This window comes from Anas acuta, chromosome 14 (assembly GCF_963932015.1).
Source record: "Anas acuta chromosome 14, bAnaAcu1.1, whole genome shotgun sequence".
In the NCBI taxonomy this organism is placed as follows: domain Eukaryota; kingdom Metazoa; phylum Chordata; class Aves; order Anseriformes; family Anatidae; genus Anas; species Anas acuta.
The window spans coordinates 11,464,341-11,478,720 of record NC_088992.1 but is presented as its reverse complement, the minus strand read 5'-3'; the positions used below and the strand labels follow the sequence as shown (position 1 = coordinate 11,478,720).

Genomic DNA, 14,380 nt, shown 5'->3' with positions numbered 1-14,380 from the left:
TAGTTAAGGCGTAGTTGTCTTTCCCACTGTGAATTCAAATACCAGAAATACCATTAGTTAAAAAAAAAATCTAAATGATAAAAATATCCAAAGGAAACACTGAGAATCTGGTGGCTTATTGATAAGACTTAAATTGAAGGTGACTGAAAAATAAGCTTGTGTTTCTGGGAGAGGTTCTAAATAGCTTCATTGGTGGGTTCACACTCATCTGACTGGCTTGACTGAAAACACCCTTTCTAGCCTTAAATGAGCCGTTTGGGTTTCCATCATGGGAACAAAATGACCTAATGCTGTGATTTTTGCGTTGTTTGGCAGTTTGGCAATAAAGGTGATTTCTCCTGTTAGTCATGTTTTAGTCACATTTCATTCCCCAGCGTTAAGTATAGCTTGCAAAAAGTAGATGGCAGCACTGCTGCTGGAACAAGCAGTTAGGCTACAGCTTGTCTGATGTGGTTTGCAGGGCAGCTCGGCTTCCTTTGTTGTGATTTACCCCCTCCTGCAGGAGGCTTGATCTTAACTTGCAACCCGCAGTACAGTCAGTCGTGTGCTTCATGTCTCAGATTTCGTAGTATTTTTCACATGCCGGGTTCAGGCTGTGTCCTTAGGATTTAATGACTTGCAAAACTCGTTCTGCTTACTGTTCCCAAATCCCTTAATGCTCACATCTCACGTGAGCACGTTGGTTATTCGTTCTGGAAAGTTAGTTCTAGCAACTGCAGCCAGATGAAATATTCTTTTTCAAATTACATATGCAGAGTTTTCTTCAACCATTCCGTTCTTTTAAAAAAAAAAAAATAAAAAAATTATTTTTTAGCAGCTGTTTTGATTTGTGAGCCCTTAGACCTGCATGCGAAGGTGTAGTGATCTGAGTTTAGCTGAACTGCTTACAAGGATTTCTATACATCATCACTACCCATCATGATGTAGTGCTGGATTTTTTTTACAGTTTTTGATTCAGTTTCTGTTTTCAGGATGACTTAAAATATTTTATGTTCTCAGATGCTGAGTGGGGACGGTCTTAGAATTTGTAGTGTTATGGCCATGCCCCTCTCCACTTTAACAGAGTAGTAGATATACACACGTACACGCTAAATATACATACATACACGCATGCAGACATTGGCTAGATTCAATGCATTTGCTAGGCCCTCTGAAAACCTGGCTAATTAGCTTTATTTATGACAACCAGGCTCCTGTAGTCTGTTTAAGCAAAGCACAATCACTTTGTTAATGAAAAACTATTTTTAAACAAATTCAAGTAATTGTATTTTTTGACAAATAAACCCAACAAACTAGCTTTACGTTCTGAAGTCTGAGATGTTTCACTGTTCTGAAGCAGAAGTATGAAGGTCATAAATGACTTGTTCTGATCTTCAGAAAAAGAACCGAATCCTGTTGTTTGGGAAGTTATCCTAAACAAGCCAAGTCTGTTGCTTGTTTGAAGCGAAATCTCATCAGTTCTGACCCCTAGCAGTAAAAAAGGGATTTATAACTAAATTAACCTATGGAAAGAGAAATTGAAAGAGAACACTGCTGTTTTGAGACATCTCATTTTTTTCAGACTGTAATTAAATTGATTCTTAGTGTTTGGATGCTGGGTTCATGTTCTGCACTAGAAACATCCAGGTCCACTGTTAATTAAGGTAATGTTGGTTTCCTAAAATAACATCCCAGCTCTAAAGAACTGTGGTTCTTTTGTGGATCTTCAATAAGGCTACCTATTAAAATTTTTTTTTTTTTGACACAATAGTTGGCTGTTGGAGGATGAGCTCTTTGCTGCTGTGAATGAATGGCTATAACGCTTGTGTGTGAGTCCTTTACCTGCTCTAATCCGTCCTGGTACCTCAGAGGGGATCAGAGCTCTTGCTGCTCGTGGCAGATTCTTCAGTGGGTCCCTCAGCACATGTTCTTACAAGGACAAACTCCTCTCCAAAGAGCTGGGGAAGGTTTGGCAGGTTACAGCTGTTCCATGTTCTGGCCTCTCCTTTTATAGGCATCAGGAAGGGAAAATGATTTACTTATGTATCACAGGGCTCTTTAGGGGAGTACAGGTGTGTTTTTTTTTTTTTTTTTTTAAAGAGGAAAGATGTATTGGTTGAAGCACGTGGTCAAATAAAAGTCTTGGATGCTTGTTTGATGATTTCGGCACCTGAAATACGGAATACCACAAAGTTGTAAAATGTCAGTATTAATCCCTGCAGTTAAAGCACCCTTTTCATAGTGATCCAGTGTGGTTATGGTGAGTTTTCGGGGAAGCAATATAGAATGCTGCTGAATTGTTTTAGAGCTTGAGGAAATAGCTTGGGTACTGCGTGCTTAACAGCGGATCTTGTGAGCGTGGTTACAATCAGTTGGAATTTTGAAGCACTTGGACAATGAAGCATCAAAAAACAGATGTAGAAGAAAGCGGTAAAGATCTTTTTTTGTAGAGTTAAGAGTACTTTTTATTCCTGTTGAATATTTATATAGGGAGGAGTTGTGTTAGCACACAATGTGTTGTATTAAAGGAGACAGAAAACGGACTGCCCCTTGCCAGCTCAGTGTGTACCTGACACGTGCACTCCTTGGCAGTAACAGTGCGGGCAGCACTAGGAATAAGTCTTAAGTCTTATCTGCAGGTATATTGGTACTTCTGACATAAGAATTGTGCATAAAAGTGTGCTTAGGGCATATCATAGACTTGTGCAGGAAGATGGCTTGCACCATTTTGTGAGTGACTTCTTCAGAAATCCTACTATGATTCATGAAGAGACCTGTGAGGAAGATCACGGTATTTTAGAGAGGAGCCATCTTCAGCCAAGGGTTAATGAAACAGATGTGAGTAGTCCATTATTATGTTCACAGAGTGGAGGTGTATTTCAACAGAGAAGGATGTAAATAAGACTAAAAGGTGGCTGGAGATCAGCAAATAAATGAAGTTGGGTGTTTGAGACCTTAGAAAGATCAAATGTAGTGTAACTCTGTTCAAATAAATAGTCAAAGAGAAATGATTTTTTTTTAGCAAGTGTCTGTTACTACAACAAGCATGCCTTTAAAAGAGGCACTGGGCACAAACTGGAGTGCCAGTGGCTCTGTCTGAGTATCAGGTAGCACGCTGCCGTGCTGGAGACCGGGCAGGTTGTACGTTCTGGAACTGGGGACAGCAAAAAAGGGGATCTGATCACCTACTTAGTGGAAATAGACAACACAGGTCAAAATAAGAATGGGCCCAGATCAAATCTGCCCACTTTAGGATAAACTGAGAGGGTAGAGTTAGATTCAACAACAGCAAAATTAAATGCTTCCCAGTGTATCTCTTTATATAGCTCTGTATTTTCCCACTCCATGTGCTTTTTGTGATGTGAGCAAAACCATTCTTTATTCACTGATGGCGCTTTTTACAGTAAAGCTGATGTAAAATAAATAAAAATCACCCAACGTTAGAGGGCTTGAATGCAACAAAATAGACTTGTGATCCAGCAATACTGGGGAGTGCGTATGTGGTCTAAATGAACAATTCAAAAGTTTCATGGCTTGCTTTCATCCTGCATCAGAGAGACCCTTTGGAAAGTGTTGGAGACTGGGCTAGGTAAATATTTTGATCCATTTATGATAAAAAGATTCATATTTGGATCTGGTATTTCTTTTCTTAGAGTTGATGAGTAACTTACCTCTGGTTTTTAAATATAGGTGAGCATCTCATGCATTAGAAACTTAAACTCTAAAGGGTGATCCAAGCTTCACTTCAAATTTTAGAATTTGGGGGCTGCAGAAAACATGGGTGATTCTGTTTATCAATTTAATGACTGCACATCTGTACTTGTAGTATGTAATGAATGCCCTTCTAGATTTGTGTCAGTATTTTTTTTTTTAAAGAAAAAGTGGGCCCTTATTGGAGGAATCTAAGAGGGGATTGCTGGGATTGGAGCAAAGATGAAGCTGTATTATTGTTAAATTTTAGCAGTAACAAATTTGGAGCGTGTTTAGGCTTCTTCAACATGGCAAAAGTCTTTCTTTAGTCCAAGCAACCGTTTTGTTGTTTATTTTTAAAGAAAGACTTTTCACCCTGATTTGCTTTGATCTGAAATACTTGCGTTAAATCATCGTGGTATATATATCAAACAAATGAAACAGTTCTCATCAAGATGGCCTCAATGGGCTTCATTCTACGGGTTTCTGTAGAAATCAGGGCTGTGCTACTATTAAAATCACTAGTGCTTTGTAACTGGAATACTTCTGCCCTTTGAGATACTGACACATTACAGTGACTTGCTCATTTTCTTTCTTCACCGTCTAAAGACTCAGAATGGGAAGGAATATATGGTATGTGAAACTCGCAGATGTGTTGTGCTTTTGATTAAGTTGTATAAACTGAGTTTTGTGCATGTAATTATTAATACGAAATTTTGCTAAGGTTTTGCATGATTGAAATATTTTTCTAATCTATTAGTCATCTAGATTAGAAAAAAATCAAGTCTACTGTTGTGCTTAGAAACATTAACTTCCATATTGGAAAGTGTTTTGAACTGTATTGACTTCATGGTGTTGGATTCTTAGTTGGATTTTGCTGTGAAGAACAGTTTAATTTTAACACTTCAGTTGATGCTTCTAGGCGTCAGACAGCTATGTTATCATATTTGATCTGAAAGTTAGGTTTTTAGAATTCTTTTATTTGACAAAGGAGATTCCAAGATTTTAACTTTTCCTTGCGGGATGTGGTGGTGGGAAGAGTCAAGATAATGAGTGAAAGAAAACCTTTAACTGGTGAAGGTGAAGAACACTGGCCACGGCACTGTTCAGTCTTTTTAGGTTGCTGCTATATATAAGTGGTCACTGTTAATCAACTAGTGTTTTATGCCTGTACTGTATGCAACTTGCACAATTCTTTTTTTAATATTTTTTATTTGAGCTCATAGATGCATTTTTATTCACTTCTCTTTCCTGTTTTACTTCTGTCTTGTTTATTATGTAAGTTGGATTCATCTGTGAGGCAAAATCCTTCACTCCTGTTCTAATATGGGGATATTTCTGATTAAAAGCTTTTTCCAGTTGGCATTATTTTGAGGGCGTCTTGTTATATCTGTGCTTCAAGTAGCCTCAGCCAAAGATTGAAAGTGGGGACTGTTCGGGCAGGAGAAAAGAGCTGGTGCTGTATTGACAGTCCTGCTTAACACGGGATGGAAATGGAGCTCAGCCAGTACTCGGTGGGAATCCTAGCCTAGGACGTCCATGCTTCCTTCACTAATGGAAGTGGAAATACCGTGTTCAGGCTTCACAGGGGGGTAAAGGTGCTAAAGGAGCGGGGTAAAGGGGCTTCGTGCTGCAGCAGCTGGTGTCCTGCGCAGGGCTGGGGGGGCTCTTGGGACCAGGTACTCTGCTGGCAATATATTGAAGCAGTATATGAAAACAAAAAATTCTATTTTGGTCATCTTGAGTTTTATGCTTGTTATATAAATAAAGATAGTTATGTAAATGTTAGGTAAATAAAGATAGTGCTGAGCAATACCACGTGCCAGATGGTTACGTGGCGATGTGATATTAACCACGTGCAGGAAGAAAAAGAACACTAGCTCAAACCACAGGTTACTTGAGGCTGAAAAGCTGGTAAATATTGTTGCTGCACCAAATATCTTATACCAGAATGTGTCTTAGTTGTGTGTGGTGTATTTCTGCTGTGTCCTGCTCCGTTTATGTGCTTGTTTCTATGTCTCAATACTGATAGGACAAAGGGGAATGGTTTTAAACTAGGATGGGAGATTGAGGTTGGAAATCAGGAGAAAGTTTTTCACTCAGAGGGTGGTGAGGCACTGGCACAGGTTACCCAGAGAGGTTGTGGATGCCCCATCGCTGGAGGCATTCGAGGTCAGGCTGGATGCAGCTGTGAGCAGCCTGCTCTAGTGCTTGGCAAGCCTGCCTAGAGCAGGGGGGTCGAAACTAGATGATCTTTAAGGTCCTTTCCAACCCAGGCCATTCTGTGATACAATTCTTTTTGTGATGCCTGTGTAAGAGAGGAGCACTGACAGTAATGGTATGAAGTGAAGCAGTTGCTGTGCCTACAAGTTGGAGTTCATCAAAACATAACTCTTCTTCCCAAGTGCATCAGCACAGGGGGAAAGGAGTGAGAAGGTGGGCAAAGCCTGGCTGAAAAGCCTGTCTCTTGCTCGTATCTCCTGCAAGAAGATGTGTTTATAAGTAACTCAGTTACACAGGCAGGATAAAAGTCCGTGGGTGTGATTGTTTTCTGTGCAGAAATAGGATCCGAATCTCCCCAGTAAGATTTCTTTTTTTTTTTTTTTTTGACTTTCTGGAACTTAATGATGAACTGTGATTGAAGTAATTAGTGCCAGCCACTTAATCACACAAGACAGACTGGTAAGTCAGGCTCATGGTAGTCTTGAGTGTGAAGCCACCCATTCTGGGGCGGCATGGCAGTAGGCTGTGAGATGTAACAAGTACATCTGAAACAAGGCTACCTGATACCTTGCTAAGAGTCACTTAAACCTTCTGCTCTCTGCACTTTGACAAGTGGCTCAGGAGACTTGCAAAGAATAAACTGACCTCTTCTTGGTGTACTTACAACACGTTGTTCTATCAGTTTTGTAGCTGAACTAAATATTGTGTTACTGTGGTGTAGCAGATATATCTGATTCTCTTTTCAACTGGTAAGTCACCTTTGACAAAATCCTGCTTTTTTATATTTAGGGAGTAATCACAGTACATACTAGTTTCTAGTAAAAAATATGATAAAATATGCCTAGTGTAAATGATCAAATTCTGCTTATATCTAGAAAGCTAGGCTATTTTTCATGAGACTAATGAAAAACTAAAAATACATAAAAATGCTACGACTCATTCTTGGTTCTTATGTGATCAAGAGGTCTTTTTTTTTTTTTTTTTGCAATAGGACCCGAGCACTTTCATTTCCGATTTGAAATTCTGAAGACTTTATTTTGAAAGTTAAGAGTTTACATCTCTTTATATAAAGCAAACTGTAGTATGTTAAGCATCTTGCACACTTCTGTCAATACTGTTTCTAATAGGTAGCTTTTTATCCTAAACTTGCTGAAACATTCTTTACATGCTTCTTTTAATAATATTTATGAATATGAAGTATTTAAATATTTGAAGATTAGACACATACCAATACACTTAATTAATTAAAAATGCATCACAGAAATTTATTCTTGTTTTATCCATCAGGAAAATACTTGCTGTGGAAACAAAGTACAGTGCAGTTCTGTAAAGGCTCTCTTCCACCCGTGTAACAAAGCGTTATCTCTACAACACCAATGTTAACGTGTCGTTTAGCCATTACCTTTTACTCATGTTTTGCACAGCTTCTTAAAACTTAATAATAGGGCTGAAAGAAATCTCAAATGTAGTTTTATCTCCTTCTCTTCCTTTTCTCCAGGCAACCTCAGCCGTGTCTGTGCTGTTCCTGACAGGTGGCTTTAAGAACTGGTTAGACAAACCATTGCCAGCACTGGAAGCTCCCGGCGTGCTGAGCCAGTTGTAGCCCTTAAGACTGAGGACTGATACTTAGAAAAAACTTGTAATCCTATGTGCTAAAATATGTAACTCGGGGGTCAAGGAAACACTAGACTGCTTGGAAGGACTTCATGAGGAAGAGGAAGGAAGTTCTCCTAGTAAAGCATCTGATCTTTTTTTTTGGTGCAGTTGCTTTAGCTTCTTGCTTTACGCACCATATCTAGAGTTGAGTTCATTTTCATTCCAGCTTGACTTTTCTGTTTTTGTTCTCTGGAGTCTCCGTATGTGATCTGTGTTCTTCAGGGCTTGTCGCCCCAGATTAGTAACATCACTGAAGCTGAGCTCTATTGATTCATAGAGAGTAGGAGTATTACTTCATCTGTCCTGCAAGATGTGCTTTTGTTTAGCTGTCACGTTTTGTTGACTGTCTCTTTGCAGGGGGAAATGCTGATTTCCAGATTGAATTTGACCTTGAATAAATCTACCAATACTCTTCTGAAAACTTACCCGAACAAACTATTCTGTATTTGTGCAGCTGATTATTTCTGTATGCTTATACATATTTGTTATTTCTGTTTGAATATGTCCTTTGAGAAGAACACCTTGACTCAGAATCATTAGTTCTGAAGTTCTGTCATTGCTTTCAAAGAACTATACGGCTTTTGAGTAACAGAGGAAGGGCACAGCTGGAGAGAATAGACTGATCAGCCTGGCCTGACTTCGAGTTGTTTTTGTCTTGCTTTGTCAGAACAAGCAAGCACCACGTTTTAGAAGCTTCTACAGGGAAAGGGGTAGGTGGGAATGAGAAGAGGAAAAATGTCCTTGTGGCCATGCTTTTGGCTAATAGCCTTCTGCTACAGTGAGCATATCGAGTGCCTGATCTTCCTAGATAGTAGGTAAAGATAGAATACAAGGAAGAACAACTTTTAATTTCTTGTACAGATAAGAACAAAAATCTGGAAGGAAATAATGGAAGAAGTTTGCTTTCCTAAAATCTTAATCTGCTGAATCTTTCTGTCATTTGAAACAACTTCATCTGTAATCCCATCAGATGGGATTCATGCTTATTACAACTTTTCTTAACACTGTGCTCCAAACAAACACATTAAACCTTGCTCGTTGTGATGCTATGTGTTTGATTCTGCGACCTCTGATGGACAAAAACCTCCATCTGATGAAGCAGGACTGTCTGAATTTATTAGAAATACAGACCTAGGTGAAAGAGCATCTCTTGACAGCATTATGTTTCCTTCCTTTTCATTTTTTTGATTTTTTTTTTTTTTTAATTTTAAGAGGATATCCCTAGGAATTAAAAAACATGATGGGATGAATTTCCTGGACTTTTCTTGTAGAGGTTTTTTTTCTAACACATTCAGGGTAGGTGGGTGTGTGCTTTCTTGAAGTTGGGTCATGGTAAAATAAAGTTGATGTTCTTTCTGAATCCTGATTTTGGTGGTTTTCTACTCTAACCTACTGCGGCATTCCTAGAGGTACTATTTTCAGAATGCTCTTTTATTTACTGACAGTACACCCTTCCCTCCCTCGTTGCTGAATTGCATAGTGAACCAGAGCTATTTTTTGATTAAGGAAAGCTTTTACGGTCCATTTGGACTCAGTTTTTCACTGAATGCTGCAAATTTGGGGTTCAAGTAGGATATTTGTCTATAAATAGTACTTACAGGTTATTTGAGGTCTGTCCCTGCATCTTGATTGTGCAGAGATCGTGTCCTGCTGTTAGTCTCCAGAGAGCGATGATCCTTTTCCTCCATAAGCTGTAGGTTACTTAAAGATCAGAAAGTAATTCCGTTGTTTTCACCTTCTGCCACCAAATAGGTGAAGGTGTCTGCAAAGTATCTTTTTTTTCCAAAAGTCAGAAGCTCTGAGGTAGATGAGGTATAATATTTAGCATGGAATGGCAGCAGTAAAGAATAGGAATTTTGTGAACCTTCTACAGTATGAATGAATTTTATTCTTTTCATCAAGCTCCTCAGGGACATGTTTGTTTGTTTTTTCCTTTGGTGTGTAACCTCTCATGGTGGACAATATTATTTCTAAGTTCTGTCTTCCCGTGTTTCAGCAGTAGTCTTAGTTCTGAGGTGTATCCTTAAGATTGTTGGAGGCAAGTGGCTGTTAGACCTGCAGTGAGGAAATACTAGGGTTTTTTCCCCTAATTGCACTAAGGAGTATAGTAGTTGTCTGCATTTTTACAAGGTAAGCTTTCCTATCACTGCAGGCACATCCCAATCCCATGTTCCTTCCTCCTAAACCAAGTAACATCTCTGCAAAAACACAAAATCAATCTTTCTTACAGTTCATGATGGTTTTTTGCTCCTGGATCATTAATAAGGCTGCTGCCTTTATAGCCTTATAGGTTGGTATTGTAAGCACTACAGTCTCATAAAATAAATTCCTCCAAGAGTGACTTAGGACTTTAAAGTACTTTTAAAGCCCCTAGCGATCTTTTTTTTTATTTCTCAGTCCATAGTCTGGATGCTTTGTAGAAATACAGTGCATCAGAATTGATGCCCAGAACTCTCAATTTGGAGCCCAGCTTCTTTGATTTTTGCTGGGTCACTCACTAGTTGATACCAATTCTTGTATGGTTGTTTAGTGCTGTATACTGTCATCGCAATCCAGCTGAGTGTGCTGGTATGCATGGGTTGCACTTACGCTTCACTGAAGGGACACGAGCAGGTGACTGTCTCTAGGGCAGATGTGCTGAGTCTGCCATTTGAGTTGGTCCATTTAAAAGCTAAACAAATCCAGGCAAACAATTCAGCTTGTAGTTGACGTTTTCTCTTAGCTAATCACTGTGGTATTGTCAAATGGGGTACAACCAGACGAGCATTTGGGTTTATAAATGTTCTTTGAATACTTGCTGATGCTGTGGCCCTGGAAAAGATGTAGCGGAAGGAGGAAACTGAGTAGGGAAGAGAAGGCTTGGTATGGAAAGGTCTTCAGGCACCCAAGTAATTCATTGAGACTTGGCTGCCATGGGAAATCTTTCTGGGTTTGTACTGCAGACTTTCACTTATGTGTGGGGTGGGGGAATGGGACACGGGACATACACAAAATCAGCTTGGTCATTCCAGAAAATTCAAAAGTGAAGCAATAAGCTTATATTTAACATAGAATACGCAGTATATATTACAATATCAAATATAAATTTAATATATAATATACAGTCCCTCCCATTTCTTCTTAGAGGTGCTCCAAAACAAATTCATGTCCGTAGTAACGTACAAGTTTATAAACTAGTGCTTAATCCTGTCCTTTTTCATTTGGATTAAAGTTAGTATCGTGCTTTGAATATTTCTGTAAAATACAAGATTAAATTTACTTGCAGTCCAGAACAAGTTAGAAAGGAGACTTTGCCTTGGGTAGAAGACCTTTTTTTAAAATCAAAAACAAACAAAAGTGTTATGTAGCTGATAGAATTAGCTGTTACTCTGACTTGGTTTATAGAAAACACCTGAGTTACTGTCAGAACTTCTATAATATTGCAGTAAGCCCAGTTTATATTCTGAGGGAAAACTGGCAAGATACTCTACTTTTCTGTAGGATAAAGAGTATTTTTTCCTACGTATTCCAGTATAGATTCCTAATTTGACACGAGATCTGTACAGTTGGAATCTAGGGAAAAATCTGCTGCAGGTACCACCCCTGGCTTCACATGTGGCTTTCAATAATTGTAGTTAGGCTGGGTTGCAGCTGTCCCAGAGTTAGAACAATTCCTTGTATTTTTCTGACTATTTTCTATTATAGTTCTCACTCAGCAGTCCCTGTTGATGTCAGGTTTTTTTTTGTTGTTGTTTTGTTTTGTTTTCTGGTCTGGTGTTGTACTTTTGCTGTTAACTCATAATGAGTAAATAGAAGCTTTCTCCTCCTCCAGATCCAAATTCAAATGCATCTATGTACACTTAATATGTCTTGCAAGGCTGAGTTCTCCCAGTGAAGATGTTTTTAAAAGAAATGGCTACTCCAGAACAATCTAGACAAGTCTGTTTTCATAATTGTTTTTTTTTTGTGTACCTGCTAGAAGAAACATGAGTACTTTGCCATACTTGAATAAAATTATTCAGGTTTTGTGCTAGTTTGCTTTGTTCAAAGCAATCCAGTCACTGAATTGCTGTTTAAATTGTGACTTTGACAGAAGTGGCAAGTTCTTACTGTATTATTGCTTGTGTGTTAATTCTAGCTGCTTCTCTAAAGCAAGAGCTGATCCAAGAGGCAGATACTTGTACCAGATGCTTAACTGCAGTGAGATGGGTGAAAGTCATTTGCCCTTTGAGAACTTTCTACCTTCTGTGATTACTGCTGGAGCATCCACCTCTGCATTGCCGTGCAACATCTGCAGCTAATTTTCAGTTCTGTGTTGTGTTCTGGCTTCAGCAGCACCGAAGAACTTCTGGTGCTTGGCAAGAACACATATGGCTAGGCTCCAGCTGAGGAAGAATCACCCTTTTGATGAAAGGATTGAAGTTTTGTGAACAGTAAAACTTGCTAATAGTTGGTGCACAAAAAGCAGCAGCAGACCGTTAGTTCTCTGTACAAGCATCCATCCTGTAATGTATTCAGGGATGGATTTTGCAGCTAATAAGAACAGAAAATGGCTGATGACAAAGATCTGTGACTGTAATGTAGGAGTAATACGTGATGCTTCCATACTAACCACGTGTAATATGTTAGGAAAGAAAGTGTGCTTGGTTGCTTGATCAGCATGGCTTTATGCACATACATATTTCTAATGAACGTGTCCAAATGTCTGGGTTCCTCTAAAGAATCAGGAGCATTGAGGATTGTATCTGGTAGCTTGTGACCTTGTAATCAGGTGAATGCTTCTTTGATAGAGATACAATAGGGAGAAAATCTTGGGAAACTAAAACTTGTTTAGGAAACCTAACCATTTGGGCATTCTGAATAACTAACACAGAAAAATTGTGGTTGAGGTATCTTGGTGCCTATTTACTCTTACTGTCAGGCAGGAATCTTCTGTTCCTAGCTCCGCAATTGGCTCTTCTCTTTCCAGTTGTATTTGCTGGACCCTTTGCTGGTCACGTTCAACTTGCCATTCTGTCATAAAGCTCCTTTTTCCAAAATGTGTGTGTCCTGCACTTGGTGGGAGTGCCTTGGGAAAAAACAGAATAATAGCATCATAGAATGGTTTGGGTTGGAAAGGACCTTAAAAATCATCTAGTTCCCACCTCCCTGCCATGGGCAGGGACACCTCCCACCAGACCAGGTTGTCTTCATGGAACAGGCACTCCAGCCCCTTGATCATCTTTGTGTCCCTCCTCTGGACTTGTTCTGACACATCTGTGGCCTTGTGGTGCTGAGGATCCCAGAGCTGAGCGCAGCACTGCAGGTGGGGTCTCACAAGAGCAGAGCAGAGGGGGAGAATCACCTCCCTCGCCCTGCTGGCCATGTAGCTTTGATGCAGCCCCAGATACAGCTGGCTGAAGAGGAATAGGAGGAGCACTGTCATCTGCCTTTCTGGCAGCAGCCAGATGCTAGAATATCTCCTGTTATTTCAACTTAAGAAGAGGTAACTAAAGAATTTGCTTAACTTTTGTATAATGGGAGAAAAAGGGCATTAGCAAAATTACAAGGGTTGAAAACTCAAGCTGAGAGTGAAATGTAGATGCACATAGTGATGCAGGGAAAAATACAGTTTTGCAGCGAAAGCTTGTATCAAATGTATATAAGGGATAAATTAATGCATTAGGACAGGAATTTTAATGGTACAGTAAGGTTTCAGTGCACTGGAACTAAGATAAGACTATGATTTTCGTATTCTTTGTTGAAGATAAGAGTTATATGCTTGACTTCGAGAAGACTCAAAGCCTCAATGTAATTTTTTAGCATTTTAGAAAACAAAACTAAAATAAAAGGTACCGTATCAAATTCTTACTACTTCCTGCCTGGGACCGATAGTGTTGTAATGACCAATTGAAAAATGTAGAAAAGTTTTGTTGTGTTGTCTTTTTTTCCTCTAGAAAAACATTAAAGCTTTATACACAGGAAAAATTTCTTTTAAATGAGAAATTTCAAAGAAACAAAAACGTGTTTGGGGAGTTTGTTAGCTGTGGTTTAAATACTTCACCATTATGTAATAAAAATGTTTATTCTCTGTCTGGTTGCAATCAAGATGTTCTCTTTTCTCTCAGAAGGGATTTGGAATTTGCTACCTTATTCTTGCTCTTCCTCCTGTCCCTTCCCAATCAAGACAAATTCGTCTACTTTTACAAGCCTTTTGTGATTTTTGAGGTTGTGTTTCAGACGTGCCAGGATTTTAAATATTAGCACTGCCATTGTCTGATTTTTGTTTCAAGTTAGGCGTAACTTCAAGTTTCGTTTGCACTGTGATTAAGAATTTTTTCTGACACGAGTACCGGCTCCTTTTCTCACAAGAGCTCTTAAGCCTGTAGAGCTATTTGCAGAAGAGTTTTGGAAGATAGCAAAGGCTTACTCAAGTTAAGCAAGGTCTATCTGCTGTCAGACTGCCTGTAGTCCCAAAGGTTATCCTCTGTAATCCGCTATTTGCCAGTACCGTCCATAGGGAAGATTATTCTCACTTCTGTAGAGGTATTGTCCTTGGGAAAGCTTTAATTTTTTTTCTGTAGCTGTATGGGATTGCCCATTGATGGGAGTTACTGGATTGAATGACCCTACAGTGTAGGCTGAGGAAGAGCAGAAGGACTGAGACCTTCTGCAGGGACGTTTTGCGGTTGCTCTGCATTAGTTGGCCACAATCCTGCTGAGGTAAGATGGCCCAGCTGGTCCCAAATGCATCCCAGCAGTGCCGGATTCAGTTAACCCACACGGATCAGCTCAGAGTTAGGTGTGCAATAGACACTGCTTAAGCAAAGGTTATACTACGTGCTATATGAAGATGATTGAAACTTTTGGCTGG

At 39.3% G+C, this 14,380-nt stretch overlaps 1 protein-coding gene across 16 annotated transcripts in view; it reads left to right on the top strand.

Moving 5' to 3' along the window:
• The window catches only part of ANKHD1 (ankyrin repeat and KH domain containing 1), a 114,017-nt gene that overhangs the window by 16,982 nt on the left and 82,655 nt on the right, over nucleotides 1-14,380 (top strand). The window contains exon 3 of one of the 16 annotated variants that reach the window (XM_068698630.1): nucleotides 4,279-4,302. The exons of the other annotated variants lie outside the window; for them this stretch is intronic. Within the exon in view, the coding sequence (XP_068554731.1) occupies nucleotides 4,279-4,302 (24 nt within the window). The remainder of the gene's footprint in view (nucleotides 1-4,278; nucleotides 4,303-14,380) is intronic. 16 annotated transcript variants of the gene reach the window in all.